The 16,901-nt window shown below is 44.1% G+C and overlaps 1 protein-coding gene across 1 annotated transcript; it reads right to left on the reverse strand.

Annotated features, from left to right (window-relative positions):
- Positions 1–789: 789 nt before the first annotated feature.
- CG8888 (uncharacterized protein) lies at positions 790–15,768 on the reverse strand. Its single transcript, NM_136880.3, has 7 exons — positions 15,520–15,768; positions 13,278–13,523; positions 2,719–2,925; positions 2,233–2,386; positions 1,915–2,171; positions 1,354–1,455; positions 790–1,282 (listed from the first exon to the last, which is right to left on the reverse strand). Exons 1-7 carry the CDS (start codon positions 15,541–15,543, stop codon positions 1,106–1,108), a joined length of 1,167 nt encoding a protein of 388 aa, NP_610724.1. The 5' UTR covers positions 15,544–15,768; the 3' UTR covers positions 790–1,105.
- Positions 15,769–16,901: the final 1,133 nt, after the last annotated feature.

Below are 16,901 nucleotides of genomic sequence, written 5' to 3' on the forward strand. Positions count from 1 at the left end.
GAACGTGCCACCTGGGATGGGTATACATATATGTATATCCGCCAGTTGCGGATTATATTAACAACCATGGCAGATTTATGCCGCAGTTATGCACTACTTGGCGTTCCTTACAGCTGTCTTAACAGCTCATTGGGCGGTTGGGGAATCCAACGAAACACCTGAGTTCCTTTTTCGCGCGAAATGTCCTTGGCTTACGTTGCGGCGCAATGTCATTGTTGTTTTGAATCAAACGCATTAAAAATTTATTGAATTTATTTTCACGAGCTCGTCTCCGTGTTTCGTGTTCCTTGGCGGCCATGCCATTCGACTTGGTTGACTCTGCTCTGTTCCGATGCTCCTGCTCCTGCTCCTATTCTCCATCCACTGCACTTAAGCTTAGTTTTCCAGTTTACCGGGGGGATGGCGTTTGCTTATGCAGCTTGATGTCTCACAAATCGCACCATTAAATGCAATGACAGAACTAAGGCCGGGCACTCGGCGAATGTCAATCAAAAGCAATTAACAGGATTCAAAAAATCCTGGCGAAAGGCACTCGTAACGAGGGAGAAGGACTTGAGGTGGTGGATTGTGATGCCAGGACTTTTTTGGCCTCTCTTTGCTTAGTCAGAAACTTAATTTAATTGAAACTGCTTTGGTTTTGTATCACCATTTTGAGGTACTAAATTCTTTAGAACTCAGTCATCTGCATTATTTCCTAAAATCAAATATACATTGAAATTCTTCTAGTATTACCTTTCCAAATTCATTGGAAATTCTTATATTTAGGCGAGTGAAAGCGCATATCTTACAATTGTTTCCATTTTCTTTTTATTCATCGTTATACAATTCGTTCTAGCAACTAAAGAAAATAATATTATGCAGACGCCTCCGTAAAGGGAAAATCATGAGAATAATCGAGAGAAGGACGTAAATGCTCATCGACGGCCGGAGCGCCTTGAACAGTGCTCCTGGCTACAGTTCCTTTCTGGGTGTCCTTCACGCGCACCAAGGAGCAGGGTTTGGATTTCGAGGCAAATCATAAATGAATAACAATTTCCGAATTACAATATCGGGCCGTTTCGATGGAGATTCTTATCTTTGGCGATGGACGGTGAACGGAGGTTGGTCAGTAGACGAACTTCTTCTGCTCCCCGTACAGCGATTCGTAGAGAGAGGGGGCCAGGTGTTCGGCTAGGAAGATCTGCAGTCGCTCGCTGGATGTCACTGGGGTGTAGCGGGCCATGGGGAAGGTCCTGGTCACGGCATCGATGAGGACGCGCAGCGTGGGCTGGATATCGGCCGCCTGGAATTGAAGAAAGTGCGGATTAAACACTCGTTAGTGGGTGGGAAAAGGGGTTGCCTGGGTACTCTCACCTGGCGCGAATACTTCTCCACCGATGTCATGGCCGCCTCGTAGTAATCCTCGCCGTAGGTCTTCTTCTGCTCCGAGGAAAGCTGGTTCCACATTTGCTTGGCCTGTGGAAAAAGTGGGGGATAGGGGAAAGATGGGTTGAAGCCAAGTTAATGAGTTCTTAGCAAACTGTTTTAGCAGTCCCCGCTGCTTGCGAATAGTTATCATATCGTAAAAAACTAAAAGCATGAAAAGGCTGATCCACGTGGAAAAAACTGTTTGTGAAAGTTTGGTTAATATAAACATATGAATATTTTGCGCACTCTTCTGGCTTCGCAAGTACTAAACTTAAACTTTTTAAATGCTTCAAAGTGAAAAAATAAAATATGTTGTAATATCTAGTGTAAAAAATTCTGTAAATATATATTAGTTTGTTTAGGAGGAACTTTTACTTCGCGTGTAATGTTCTATGTATCGTTATGCGAGTTTGCCATTAAAAGGACCTCCATCGATGTAAAATTTCTCCCAATGCAGACCATTAGTAGCTGCATAGCAGAGCAATGGGGCCATTATTCTGTCCTCACCTGGTCACGCAGCTCGGTCTCGTTCAGCCAGCCGTTGCCGGGTGCAAATTCACCGGCAGCCACCACGGACACGTCCACTCCCCGGGTGCGCATCTCCTGGCGCAGACAGGCGGCAAAGCAATCCACGGCCGCTTGGGTGGCACACTGGATTCCCCGGACGGGAGATGGCACACGATTCAGGCCGGAGGTCAGGAAAACGACGCGACCATGGGCACGGCGAACCAGGGGCAGGAAGATTTGTGTTAGCCGAGCGGAACCTGAAACGTTTGAAAACGAAGATTTCAGACAACATCCATGACAGAGTGGTGCCCCACTTACCCAAAAGGTTGAGGTCCAAGCTCTTGCGAAGCACCGCAAATGGAATCCACTCGAGTTCACCCAAAGCTATCCAGTGGGCGCAGTGCACCACAGACCACAATCCTTCGGCGCCGTGGGGTAAGTGCTGCGACACATAGCGGGCAGCTTCCAGGATCTAAGCAAAGGAGATGGTTGTGAACTCGGCTAAACGCTCAGGACAGACCAGGGCTACCAAATCGGAAAAGCATAAAAAATGCTGCCTTTTTTCTTCTTTTCGTGGAATAATGTATAAGGGGAAAGAAAAGAGCTTTTCCTTTTTCTCATTTTTTTAAGTGAAAGTGACAACTTTCCACGAAAAAAAGTGCTCACAAATTCTCCGCATTCCGATTGAAGCTCTTTTTTAAGCGACACTCAAGCTAATTGCTATATCACTCAAGTTGGTAGTTGGCATGGATAAACGTATAGACTGAGCTAAAAGCTCAGGACCTGCTGCCTGTGTAGACTTACGGTTTTCTCCGACGTGACGTCCAAGTGCAGCAGCTTCATGCGCCCCGAGGTCACCTCCTTGAGAATCTTGGCCTCGTCCGACTCCTCGATGGGCGTGTTGAATCCTGCGTAAACGGTGAAGCCCAGGTCGTCCAGTTTCTTGGCCAAGTACCAGGCCAGTGGAGCCTCGCAGCCAGTGATTAGCACGCCCTTGCCCGAAGCCGAAACCTGTAAGATGAGAAAGGGACGGCTAAGATTAGGTATTGTTGAGTCAAACGTTCTAGTTTAGTATAAATCGTTTTATTACATTTAATTTGTTTACATAAGCAAGCGGTTTTAATATTAAATGTTGCCTGAACCTAACGGAGATACAAAATTACAAAAGATACCTTATTAGTTTTGAATTTAATTTGTGAATATTTATAGTCGTTTAACTATTTAACATTATTTTAATAATATCCTGTGATACTTTATCATCTCTTAAACCTACAGAGTAGAATAATATAAAATATTCCAAATATATTTTCTATAATAAAAGAGTGTAGCATAAGGTGAATGGATTGATTTTGGAACAATGAACTCTTCAGGCAATTAATGTTCCGTAATTATGGCGCCAATTAACTGACAATTGAGCCGTGGCATTCTGTTTGATTTTGAGATGGAGCATCAAGTTTTCGTTGGGCGTGGTCTCTGAAGTTTCACCTTTGGCCCAGCCGAAGCGTCGTCTGTGGGCCTTAAGTCCGCTCACTTAAAAGTCGTGTCACAAACTGGGCTCAGACGTCCGCGAGTTGGCAACTTTGTCGAAGGCTCTTTGAGTTCGCCCCCACGAGAAGCGGCCTGCTTTCGATTTCAAAGCGAAAGTCCGGCGTGGTACGGAAGGACTACCACTTGGGGTGGGAGTGCAACCATCTGAGGATGGCTGTGAGAGAGCTGGGATGGCTGTCGCAAATATTTTTTTAAGTTCATCACGGCTTGAGACGCCGCCGCTGATGATGATGCTGATGCTGATGGAAAGTTGAAGTGGGCGAGCAGGAAGACGTGTGCTCACTAGGACATCCGCTTTAGACACGCGCTCAAGTCAGTCAACTTCATTCTTTTGGTCTCCGTCTCCGCCTGGATTCTGCGGGCAGGATACTGGCGGGGATAGTGTCATATCCATCATGCCATTACCCAATGTAGTTCGCCTCGATTCAAGTGGGATTGGCTCCAGTGTGCGTCAATCGGGTTCGAACGAGGAAAAGGAGGTGGACGGCTACTCATTGTTCGGGCTATTAAACTGTTATAAAGTGCTCGTAAAATTGTGGAAAAAAATAAGAGGAATCGGGCCAGCACGGGTGTATTATTATTGGCCGCGCTGTTGACACCCATTAAGACTGGCCGACATTTTATTGTGGCCATAAGTGTTTGGCTTATCGAAATCTGTTGGCCGTTGTTTGGCGTTAATAAAAACACAAACACTCGACGGTGGGCGGTTGGCGGTTTGACTTCTTCGCGTTCTGGTTTGGCAGGGCCGCACACGCTCACCCACCCACAGAATCCTGTCAAAGTTTCTCACAAGTTATGTCCCTTCGGTTTTTACGGGAATCTACTTTAGATATAGTACTACAACGCTGATGCAAACTTTGGGCCAACTTTAGCACTAAAAATGCACGGGGCATTCTTCGTCCTTAGTTCCTTGGGCTGCCACCCCAATTTATTGCGGTTCAGCACAAATTACTTTAAACTTTTGCTGCAACTAAAAACAGCAACTGACTTAACGGAATTGAGCAATTAAAGCGCAGCAAAAAGCTGCAATAAAGGCAAAATATAAAAAACCCCAAGCAGCTAAATGTTTAGAGTCTATTAAAGTGCATTGGGGGAAACCAGAAATTGTGGCAGCTTCGACTGAAGAAATGCGATGGAAAAACAAGGGATTGCCTTTGCCAAAGAAAATGTACTGTGGAAAGCTGGGAAGCTGCTGTATTCCTTAGCTTTCCGATTATCAAAAGCAGTTATAACTTTTGCAAGAAAAACATTTAATTACCGACCGCTTAAGCATTTGACCTTTTCAAAAAGGGTGCTTCAATTAAAAGTTTCATTCCAGCGTAAAGAGATTTGCTAAATTATTTATAATGCAGGAAGATATACTGACATGATTGAATATCTTTTATCGCAATAAGTTTTAAATTGATATATCGCGATTACTTTTGTCTCTGAAGTTTAGAAGTATACATTATCTTATATAATCTCATTTATGAATGATATTAATAATTCAGCATATAATGGCTAATATCTAGGGTAAGGATATGACAGGATATACAGATTGAGTTTGAACAGTGTGAAAATCCGACACTTAATGCTTAAAATGACAACGGTTACTTTTGAGTGCATTTTAAAAATCCGCCCACTGAATGGATTTTATGCTGCTGTGTTGGCCATTCGAGATGGCCATTCACCCAGTTTCAACATTTGTTCACTTCTGGCGGGTGGCTTTAACAGCTTCTCTTGGTGCTCAACAAGGATACCGGGGCAAAAAAAAGAGAGAATTTCGACAGTGCAGTGTCTACGTGCGAGGCATGAAAGAGTCGCCCCCTTGACACAACCGCGTGCCTCTTGCCACCTGCCACTTGCCACTTGCCACTCTCCGCTTTCTGCTTTCCACCTGCCACCTGCCCATTTGGCCACCTTCTCCAACGCCTGACATCGCACCTCTGGGGCGAACACGACGGCTTGCGGTTTTTATAAAGCAATCCCAAAATAGAACCCAAGTTGCATGCACCCCGAAATAGAGCGCGGTGGAAGTTTGGGGTGAACTGGCGGGGCGGAAGGCCACATGGGTGGCAGGTGCATGTCAGACATTCCGTTTAACTGAGCACTTGGGTCGGAAATGCATGCCGAGCACTGGAAGCGAGTAAGTCAATAAGGAGGCGTGCCAGGATCCCTATTCCTTCCCCACCGCACACACACACACACGCACACATATATCCTTCGGCTGCACTTTGTGCTTTAGCAATTTAAATGCATCCTTTATTGCATTTTAATTGCGGGCAACTGGAAGTGGAAGATTTATTCGCTGACCAGGAGCAGCAGGTGCTATCTGCGGTTGTGTTAGCCCGAAAAGCGGAGCTTTTTACGCGCACTTTTAGCCACGCGGATGATAAATGGTAGCGGGGCACGCGATTCGCCGCCTGCAGCTGCTTTTCGCGCACTCATTACCTCCGGCTTACGTACACCGCGGCGTATGCGTAATATTTATATAATGCATTATGCTGGCCAAGCCAAAAGGGCCTTCTGTGTCTCCTGTGCGGAAGTTAATGTGCAAACTGCTCTAAGTCAGCCGACATGGACTCTGTGTGGCAGGAATTGCGAACGCCATCAAATGGTGGGGAAGTGGCGAAAGTGTTGGAGAAACTCTTTTAACCTTATTTCTCCATCTGCTGCTGGCGTGGCACGTGTGGCAGCGTGGGCGAGCTAAAAGTTACGAGTGTAAAATGTAAACAACAATAGGTGGAGTCCGACCCAGACTCATGAACATGCCAACAGTGCCTTCATTTGCGTGAATAAATTTATGACTGTCCAGAGGTGCAAAAAACACACCGCTTCCTATTTCGAGGATAATGCGGAAGCGTGGGCTGTGGCATGAACTGCGTAAAAGTTGTGAAAATATGTTGACCGGAAGCTAGCCCACTCATTCAGTATCAATAGGTGGGTATTTAAACGACAGTCTGTCGTCGAATTTCTTAGAAAATTACGAATTTATCAGTCTAAATATCTATTAATTTTGTTATTGAATTATTGAACTATTCAACTTTTGTTAAGGTTTCAAGATTTATATTAATTATTACTCAATCTCAATTGAAAAACTGTAAAAAATTTGATTTTCGCTTGGGTGATATTTTGCGCAATTTCCAATGGCCGCTGGTAATTGAAAAACTTTGACTGGCCAGTCATAAACTGAATAAATAACCAGGAAGTTAAATAATAATAAACCAGTTTTATTATTGTACTTCCGGGGCGGAATTAGTGTTCGCAATAAATAAAATGAGTATCGAAGTAAACAGATTTCATTCCGTGCCCACGAACTATTGAACCCCTTTCGATGTCGGGCTGATGGCCGCTTATCGGTGGCCAGAGCTCTGCTTTTATTATCTTATTTTTATTTTCCCGTCCATCGCCGTTTGCGCTCCAGCGTCCAGCGTCCTGCGCCCTGTATCCTGGCGTTATCCTTGCAGACGCATAAACCTCTCAAGAAAACGGGGCACGCTTGACCGCTCAAGAGGCCCCAAATAAATCTACATAAGCGAAATGGTGCAGCTTCGCCGAAGTGGGAGTCGGATGGAGTCTAAGTGAAAAATGGCAAACAAACCGCATACAAATTGTCCTCGCTGTGTCACCATTCCCAGGACTCCGGCGGCGGTATCCTTTGTGAACAACGAGGCGACGAAATGTGGCCAAAAAAAAAGAAAAGAAAAGAGAAAGCAAGAAATGCGAAACAAAGAGAGGCACGCACACGAATGCACGCATATTAAATCAGTGGCTAAAAATAGACAGCGAATAAAATACGGCCAACAGAGAGGGAGAGTGCGGTCGAAAGTGGGGGGCCAAAACTCGAGGGGCCAGCAGCGTCAATCCCCCTCCCCCCTCCCGCGCACCCAACAAAAGTATAAATTAACTAAAAAAAACGGAGGTGGTCGCTGGGCGGTTGGCAAACATAAATGACAGAGAAAGACGGGCGCCAAAAGTCATTGAACGTATTAAGCTGTAATAAATTAATTAACCGGAAAGTTAAAAACCATTTCTGTGTTTTGCTTTCCCGCACACCATCGGCCCGATCCGATCCACTCCGATACACGCACGAGGTATGGCATACATATGTAGGTATGGCATACTGTTGGCGTGCGGCGTTCGCAGGACCTCCGCCAACTTCACGGCGTCGGCATTAAAGGCTTTTCGCATTGCGCATACCACACGTTGTACCCAAGGAGACCTAGGCCAATTTGCAGCATGTTTCCCTTATTCCTGTCGCCCCACGTGCTCCTGTGTGTTGGTGGGACAGATACATTCGTACACCCCTACACATGGGTGTGTGGGTGCCAGGACACGTCCGTGCGCTAGTGTGTGTGTGAGTGTGCGTGTGTGTGTAGCAAGCAACACGCAAAGCTTTGACTTTGTGCCAAGCCAGCCATTATGGCAGCACAGCCTGTTAGCCAACATCTCTGGCCGGGTGTTTAAACGAAGGATTAGACGAAGCACCCTTCTGCCGTATGGAAATTTATCTGTATTTAAATTCCCATTGTATCCGGTCGAAAAATGATGCCCCTGGCAATGGCTGTTAATTAAAATATAGTGTAACAGGTCCTGCATTGAAACAAGGAAACAAGGACTAAAACAGAATTGAGAGCAGGGTACTATTTATACTCCCAGGCTATTAAAAGTAAACGGAAAAACGGAAAAGGTAGGTAGAAAGTCAATGCAGTTAAAAATATAAATGGCTAAATATAAAACAAATTTATATTGCGGTGCGGTTCAGCGATTGTCTAATGACCTATAGTATTATAACTAAAATTAAAAACTCATTTAGATATTGAGCCATAGTTTCAAGTTTTTCTAAGTTTGAATCATATGGCAGCTATTTGATATATGTAAAAGTTGTATTTTTTGGTTGACATATTAATTAAGGCGTATGTTTTAAATTTTATTTTATATTTTTAAAATATTCTTTATTTAATGATTGGTTATTTATTTATTAATGCATAATTTGTTGGATTTTCCCATATTTTTATGCTTTTGGGATTTTCTAAACTTTTGACTATGTATAAGTTTTATAAGAGTTTTGGATTCCACAAATTGAAAATCCATTTACGTCTAAGTAATGCCTACGATTAGGATTGTAGCAGGAAAACAGTCTCCTATTGTTGCGAACGTGAAATGGGAAATGAACTGGCTGCCAATCAATTGTGCGGCAGCTTTGTCCGCAATTTACTCACATTCGGTGACCTTCGACCTTTTGGCTGCCGAAGCATGATGTACGATGCGCGCTGGCTGCACGGCTGCCTCGACTGCAGTTGGTTTTTAATTTAACTAAAGTGCGCAACAAGGCAAGGAAGGAACTTTCCAGGCTTTGGCTGGCGGTCGGGGGTCAGGGGTCAGAGGGCAGCTTGAGTTGTCAAGGCGATTTAATGGTGTGCAATTCTAAGAAACGCAATGCGCGTTTTCGAATCCCATGTCCAATGTCCCATGCTCCCAGCTCACAGCTCAAAGCTCCCATCTGTCGCGTCCTTCATTTTCAGCCATTGTCAGGCCGAGCACGCCATTGCCATTTCTGAATGTCCTCAGTATATTTATGTGTGCGCTTGTGTGTGTGAGTGCGCTGGTGTGCGTGTGTGAATCAACAGGCCACGCGCAACACCATAAAACCGAAACAGAAAACGGTGGAGTATATGTATCCGTTGGATACAAAGGAGAAAACAGTGCGGCCACCAATGGGCAAAAACAAGCGAACGCAACTTCGCACATAATGAGTTTTTATGGCCTGCTAGCGAGCGTTGGAGAGCACAGAGCACCGTCCTTTATATAGCCTTCAGACTGGTCCCGAGTTTGGTGCCCAGGGATCCCCCAGCTAGCTTCCAACTGCTGGGTCCCTCCACCATCATCCTCCACATCATCATCACCATCATCACCACCATCTTCACAGCCGCTTCCTAATTGCGAATGCACTCGCTCCCATCGTTGATACAGCAGTTCTTGTGCCACTTTTTTTTTCACAGTGCACAACACACGAATCAGCGTAAAATTTGTCTACCGCCAAAGTTTTATGGAGCTGTAACTGCGACAAAGTGTGCTGCAGTGGGACTGTACGGAAGCTTTCCCTTTGGAGCAAAAACCCAGGGAGCTAAGTAGATGGTTTTGCTGGGTAATAAACAGGACTCGGGCACCGGGACATTGTTGCAGATGTCGCTGTCGCATACACTAAGAAAAACGTTTGTATTTGCATATTAAAGGGGATGTTCCAATAAAAACAATGCATTCAATCTTAATTGTCACAAAGCACACAAACATTATGTTTATAAAAAATAGGAGGAAATACAAAGATTTGGGGAAACTATGGTTTAGGAAATAATCTTTTCTATAATATGGCTAAACATAGTATAAAAGTGTTAAATATAATGTGTGTTTATATTTGTTTTATAGAATTGAATCTGTGATAAAAAGCCATTGGTACAGTGTTGTAGTTGCTTTTCTATCTGAGTGACTGGATCATGACTACTCTTTCGTAACCGGCAAACGGATGGATCAGCTGCAGATTCACCTGGCGGAGATGGACAGTTTGCCGGGCAGTTCCAACGCTGAGAGGTTCAAGATCCCCGGACATTCAATTACATTTCAAAATGGCATTGGGATTGCGAGTGAAGTTAGGCGGGGGGCAAAAATATAGACGGGGGCGTGTTGCAGTGGGCGTTGCTGATGTTGAGCAACTGCTCATTAGCGTGGCTCACACGAAGCTATTAATTCAATTATTTACACTGTTTCTGGCAGCTGACAAGCCGCACACCCATTTCCATTTCCATCACCCATCGCACATCAGCCATCTCGTGTCTTGTTCCGGGAAACTGTTGCGCTTCGCCCGAGGAAAGTTCCCAGACCCCCAGGAGAGAGATGGGGCAAATGGAGTGGAATGGGATCGAGTGGGGAAACGGGAATGCGGGTTGTCGACTTAATTATGCATATTAAGCTGGGTGTAATTTGCGTTGCAGAGCGGATCCACTGCCGAATTCGATCCAAAGCCGTCAGCCGTCAGCCGTCTGCGGTCTGCAATCCTTTGATGCAGTTGCTCCTACCAGCTGCAATTTAGGCGGGCATAATACGGGAATTACGCAACTCCAGCGGGAGGGGGGGTGGTGGGTTGGGGCGTGGTAGTGGGCGTTGCCGTCATCGGTGAGCATTTCATTAGCTGCGCATTTACATTTCATTGCACCCAATTTGTGCTGTCGCGTCAACAGTTGCCAACCCAACCCATAGCAACCCATCGCGCAGCACCATCCCAATCCCGCCCTGAATTCACATCCTCCGAATCCCAGCGAATTTGTGTGCGTGCGTGTAATTTAATTCGATGGTCGTGCCATAAAGATGAATTGCACAACGTGATGTGCAAGGACAAACAGGCGATGGCAGCCATATCGCCACACATCGAATGTGTCCAAGGGTCCAGGAATGCTTCCCAATAACTTTATCTACTGCGCACATGTAAATGTAAATGTTAATGCGAAACAAACGGCAGACAACAGAAATGGGGTTAATAGCTGAGGTCTGGCCAGGCCGAAAAGCTAATCAAAGGCAAGGATATTTCGTGTCCTTTCCTTCTTCTTGTTTCCGCCCCCTTACAAAAAAAGAGGAGCTCTGTTGCCGTGACTAAAAATAGATGGCGACTTTCATTCTGAAGGACGTTCACATTGTTGTTATGCAAATAATCCATCGAATGTCAGTGATATCAGCCATTTAGGACTTGTCTTACAATGATTCTTACAGTTAAGGACGAATTTTAAGCTTACAAATTCTGGGAAAAATGGAAAGATCAAACAATTGTTGAATTCGCGAAGGATTCAACAACGGGGATGGAGTTAAAAGTTGCCTTTTTGGGAAATGAGACAATCAGATGATTGTTCCAAGAAAGCTTTGTAATATGTATTGAATAAAACCATTTGTCAAATACGAAATACTGCAATCAACATAAAACAATATATAACTATTTTAAGAAACCTTTTTATAAATTCCAAAGAAAGCAGAAAGAGCTGCCAAGTACAAATCCCACGGAATAATCAACTAATTTTTTTATCGTTCATTTAATGGGTTTTTCCTATTTTCGAGGAAGTGCCTGGCATTGTCCTTGACAAATCCTTGGTGAAACAAGACAGCTGAGTCCTGCCCCCCAGTTGCCGTGTCCCCGTTTTGTGGGTTTGCATCTGCTACCGTTGCTGTTAATTATCCTGCCGTCGTGCTTATTACCTTAATGTCGGGTTGCGCATCGCGTTGAGTGCAGCACAAGCAGCCTGCAATTGCCAGGACAATGCCATCCTGGCACCTGCAGCCCTGTCCACCGTCCGTCCGATACGGATACGCAGTGCCCAGGCACAGGACGATGGTTACGTGCCACGAATGTTGGACACGGTGCTCGGAACTCTTATCCACCTGTAATTGCCAGGCAGCAAATGGCCAGTGTCACTACTCCCATCTCGTTCCCAGCTCCAAAAGGAGGCTAATTAAAGTGCAGGCAAATTTGAATTATCTGCCAACTTCGTCGATGCCATTGGTGATGGTCATGGATGTGCAACGAGGCAAATGGTGCGAAATCGAGAGATAACCTTATTGGATTTGATGGCTTTGCGTATACGCATTGTGGTAATTTGCGCAGTTAATGCGAGGATATTAGGGCAAATAATCCTATGAGGGGGGGGGGGGCACACACACACATGACCTGAGGGGCATTTCGGTTGAGCTGCTTAGAAGTTTAATTGAGCAAGGCGCCAGCAAACAGGATGTTGAAATAGAGCCTCCAAGGCTTTTAATATTTAATATCGAATCATGGAAGTAACTGAAACTAGAGGAAGGCAATGACTCGGCATTTGGTGGATTAAGTTATGCACAAAGAATAGGTTGTAAAGCTGGAAATTATACGCCTGAATAATGGGATTGCGAGGAGCGTTCACTAAATGCCTAACTATCTTAAGTAATTGATAGTTTATTCTAATAAATATCTAAGTTAACTAAGGTGTTTTGTTTGTTAGTGGTTGAAGTATCTTTTGATGATTTTAACGACTGACTACTTTAAAGACGCCCTTTAACATAATTGACTGTCTGCCGCAGCCTTAAAGTCTAAGAAAGTTCGAAAGTAGATTGAAATGACTAACAATTTACTAGATAGCTCCTACTCGGAGCAATTTTCGGCTGGTCTCAAGTGAATCACGACTCCACATTTTTCCTACTTGCGAATTTATATTCATTACCAAACCCTTTTCTTTCAGCAAGTTGTGCTCGGGTTTGCCCACCAGGACTGCTCTGCTCTGCCTGCCTGCTTATTTATTTGTTTTCATTTTCATTTCCCGGCTGGCTGCCAGGCACAGTATAAGCCCTGAAATACCACACGCAGGCAAATCCGAAGCCAAATCCATAGTCAAGGGTTTCCTGTGCATCCTCCTGCTACATCTGCTCCACCAGCTCCTCCTTCCCCTTCGGCCTGGTTAAGCATAAGTTGACGACGTGCCTGCCGCAGGACCCTCTCCTTCCGCCGCCTTGTGTATATGGATTCTTTGCTGGCCCGACGACTATTTTTAGTGCCACTGATTTGTTTTGCCTAGTATTTGAGACCCTCCGTCGTCACTTGTGGTTTTGGCTTGGCACTTGTACCCGGCCAAAACGGAAGGGAAAAATAAAGACCGTTCCCGGCAGACAGAGCCCCTAACTTATGGACGCCCGTGGCGCTGAAACCGAAACCGAAAACCCCAAGTCCAATACCAATCCCAGGCCCAAGCCCAAGACACTCCGATCCCTTATGCGGTTTTCGCCAGAATTAAGGATTAGAAAGTCTGCCAAGCGGGATGACTTACCTTGACGAAGTGATAGAAGAGCACGGCTCCCACGGTGGCCAGAGCGAACCAGACGAACACGGCGAAGGTCGAGATGCTCGAGATGTCCAGGGCGTGGAGCAGGTGCGATGTGACAATGGCCGCCGCCTGGCAGAACAGGAAGGGCATGAATAGTCGCTCGAATATGTCCCAGGGAATCTCGTGCGACTTCTGCGGCAGTGCCGATATGGATCCTCGTCGCAAGGAGGCGCGTCGCGAGGCACGGCGCTAAAGGATAAAAGATATATAGATACATAGATAGATATTAATCACGGTGGTATATATGCCAATTTAATTATTCATTTCATTGCAGCGCATTTAGCATTTCAGTTTTCAGCTCTATAAATAGCCAGACAAAATAGCTGCGCCTTGTTTGTTTGGGAAATATTTAAACAATTGTGGCAGCTCTCGTTTGTTTGTGTTTTGATCAATAAATAAGGTGAATATGCAAATTATTGCACGCACTCATTGTTTTTATTTCCATAGCGGAAAATCAAAGATATCCGATTGGAAATATTCCCAGAATTGCATTGAGTGCTTTCTTCTGCTTGACAGGTGTCCTGAGTTTACCGGAATTGTCGGGGAAGCTGTGAAGTTTTATTTGGATTAGTCGGGAATTCGCTGGAAAACTCTGAGCGGCAATCTGTTGCCCGCCAATCGAGAAAAGCTGATGAAAATCTTTTGCCATTTGCAATCCATACAATTTATTGACTCAGGACTTCCGATTTGGTGCTCGTTGAAATCGATAATACTTCTGCTCAATGTTCGAATTCAATGGCTGATGAAATGGTCGAGCACATATTTGCCCAACAATATATCATCGGGCATTTCATTAAAGCTAACCAATTGCAGCCACAGGATCCGGAAACGACCACAAGCACTTACACCAACATATACATATGCTTGCATTTATCAGACGCTAACCCACACATTGACATTGACGTATAGCAATTACACATGACGTGCACAATACTCTCGAAAAAGTGTGGGAAAGCCACTGGAAAATCGGTCGGTTGTGTGTGTGGGAAAAATGGCTGGCAAGAGGGCACCCTTGGCAGCCCCTTTTGGCCATTGGCCATAAATCAACGACAGTGCGAAATAATCAAATGGTGGCATCTGCATAAATACAGAAGCCAATTGATTTATTCGGCCTGAAAATAAAGCAATTCCATTTCGGTTGCTTCGACTATTTTTCCTTCGCCGGATTTGTAAAATCGCCGGATCTATTTATACCTCCTAGTGCTGTCTGGAATATTAAAAGGAAATCGACCATGTCATTTCGGATTGCTTTCGTCATCCGGCGACCTTGCCACCAATTTTGGGACTTAGTTTGCCACAGATACGTGAGTATTATATGTGACTAATGCCGCCATTCTGTAAGTGGCCTACATATGGGCGACAATTTCGATCCGATCTATGTATGTACATATACATATATGCACTTGCTGCCGGTTCAGATATATCTATATTTATGTGTATTTATGTACGATTTATGTACTTAATGGGGTCGCTCAGCTGCCAAGAAATCGGTATATGTCTCCAAGCTTATTTTTATTATTAATAAAGATATGGATATTTATTTTTAGATGATGCGGCCGAATCAAATGGAATGGAAAGTTCTGGCATTGCAAAAATACTCGCACTGTATTTTCATGATGAAAATGTATTTGATGTGTATTTCGTTTGGAAAAAATCCAATCCCTTGTGGAATGTTCATAATCGTTTGCCTCAATGTCAAGACTTTTATTGTGCAAATCTGATTATAATGTAGTCATTATAACATTACTACATCCATTTAAGTTGCACTTAAAATCCCAGGCAGGCGGTAGAATTTTGACAAGTCTCTGGCGGAACACTTAAATTTTACATCTAGCATTTTGCATCTAGCATTTTGCATCTTTCAATTTCTAGTGGCTCGCACGTACGTTGACCCACTTGGATCGTGGCCATTAAGTGAATTTTTGTAATTAATTTGGCGGCCCGTTCTGAACACCGCATGACTTCCTGCCTTTCTGCTCCTTCGTTGCCGCCAAAGGATATCCTTTTCTTCTGCGGCCAAAATGGGCGTGGTTATGCCAGACTGGAGTTTGTGTATTGGCATTTCTGGGTTAAGCTAACTGGGCTAAGTGTGCCATAAGGTATACACAAACGTGGCGACAATAAATTTGGCCTGCGTAAACATGGCCACAAATGGCTTTTTTGCCGCAGGCTAGATTTCACTTACCATATTGTTATCGAAGACCTGCATGACGGATGCTGATGATGGTGTAGATGGTCGATGGTAATGTTCGGATTTTCACGCACTTTCCCAATGAAGTGGGCAATTCTCGTAGTCTTAGACTATAATATATCCGGTGCTAGAGTTTTAGATTTTTTTTTGTATTGTATATATTTTCAAGATCGATTTTCCGCAGCGGTACGGTTTGGGGGCCCGTGGCCTGGGCGCTCTGAGACACGGCGTGGCACTAAGCGGTACGATCGAGTGGCGCTGCCTGCAGCTGCCGAAAATTTTCGCTCGCCGATCGACGATCTCTGCCGCTGCCGCTGGCGACGTCGACGTCGACGTTCAAGTTCTGTTGTATTTCAAAATGATGCAAGCAGCAAATTGTCGTTTTGATTTTTTAAAAATATATCTGAAGTATGTGCAGACATGCGTATGTGGGATACATATACACACGCTGGCACGCCTATTCAGAATAATAAATATATTTAAATATTTGTTGCTCTTGGCGCTGCCCCACTGAAGCCGCAGCATCGATGATTATTTTTCCACAGCGGAAAAACAGCAGAAAAAAAACTCCGAGTGTGCAGATACATTTGTTGAAATATTCTTTTTGGCTCATTTGAATATTGCTTCAAAATGACCCTAGTTTTGAATACACAGTTTATGCGCATAATTAGTATGTGTGCAAACGCCAAAAGTTGCATTCTTAACCCCACAACGAATAGATTTCTGTTGTATGTTTCACTGTGACGTCATTGTCACTGTTGTTTACAATTGCGTTGTTGTTAATTTGCAAATTGCATTTTCATATACATTTTTGGTTTTTTATTTTTTTAAATTCCCAGCTCTTTGCTGCATTTTGTATGCTTTCATTTCGGTTTTATTTGTGGGCCGATGTTGGGAAAATTGGAAAATTGCATAAATAAACCATGACCCTCTGGGTCAGAGGGGGTTGGGGGGGATCAGGAAAATGCGGGCCACGTGTGGGCAGCTGAAGGTAAAAAATCATTCAGCTTCAGCCACGAGAAATGGAGAAATAAAATGCAATAAATGACCATTTGCAATCTCGCAATCCCGCAACCAATAAAATCAAGCAAATAAAAGAGTGTTGCAATCATGTTTACGCTCCAAAATAAGAATTTAAATGATTCCAATTAAAAATGCACAAATTATATAAGAAGACTATGTTTGCTCTTAAAATCAGTTCAATTAGATGTCCTTCAAACACTATTAAGAGACTTGAAAATAATAGGGTTTGCGATTTCATTCTTCATTTTTTTATGAAAACAATCCATTGATTTGGTATTGGTATCTTCTTCCAGCTTATGATAAATATCAGCGTATTTTGTGATAAACCTACATTCAATGGAATCCGTAAAGAA

Source organism: Drosophila melanogaster, chromosome 2R, assembly GCF_000001215.4.
Source record: "Drosophila melanogaster chromosome 2R".
Classification (NCBI taxonomy): Eukaryota; Metazoa; Arthropoda; class Insecta; order Diptera; family Drosophilidae; genus Drosophila; species Drosophila melanogaster.

What these genes read in the sequence shown, in the direction of transcription:
- CG8888 (NM_136880.3), bottom strand. Translation starts at nt 15,543, where the DNA reads ATGCAGGTCTTCGATAACAATATG. An exon ending in AGACCGAGCTGCGTGACCAG is followed by an intron (nt 1,456 to 1,914) that starts GTGAGGACAGAA and finishes CTTTTTCCACAG; the next exon opens with GCCAAGCAAATGTGGAACCA. An exon ending in TGGAGAAGTATTCGCGCCAG is followed by an intron (nt 1,283 to 1,353) that starts GTGAGAGTACCC and finishes CTTCAATTCCAG; the next exon opens with GCGGCCGATATCCAGCCCAC.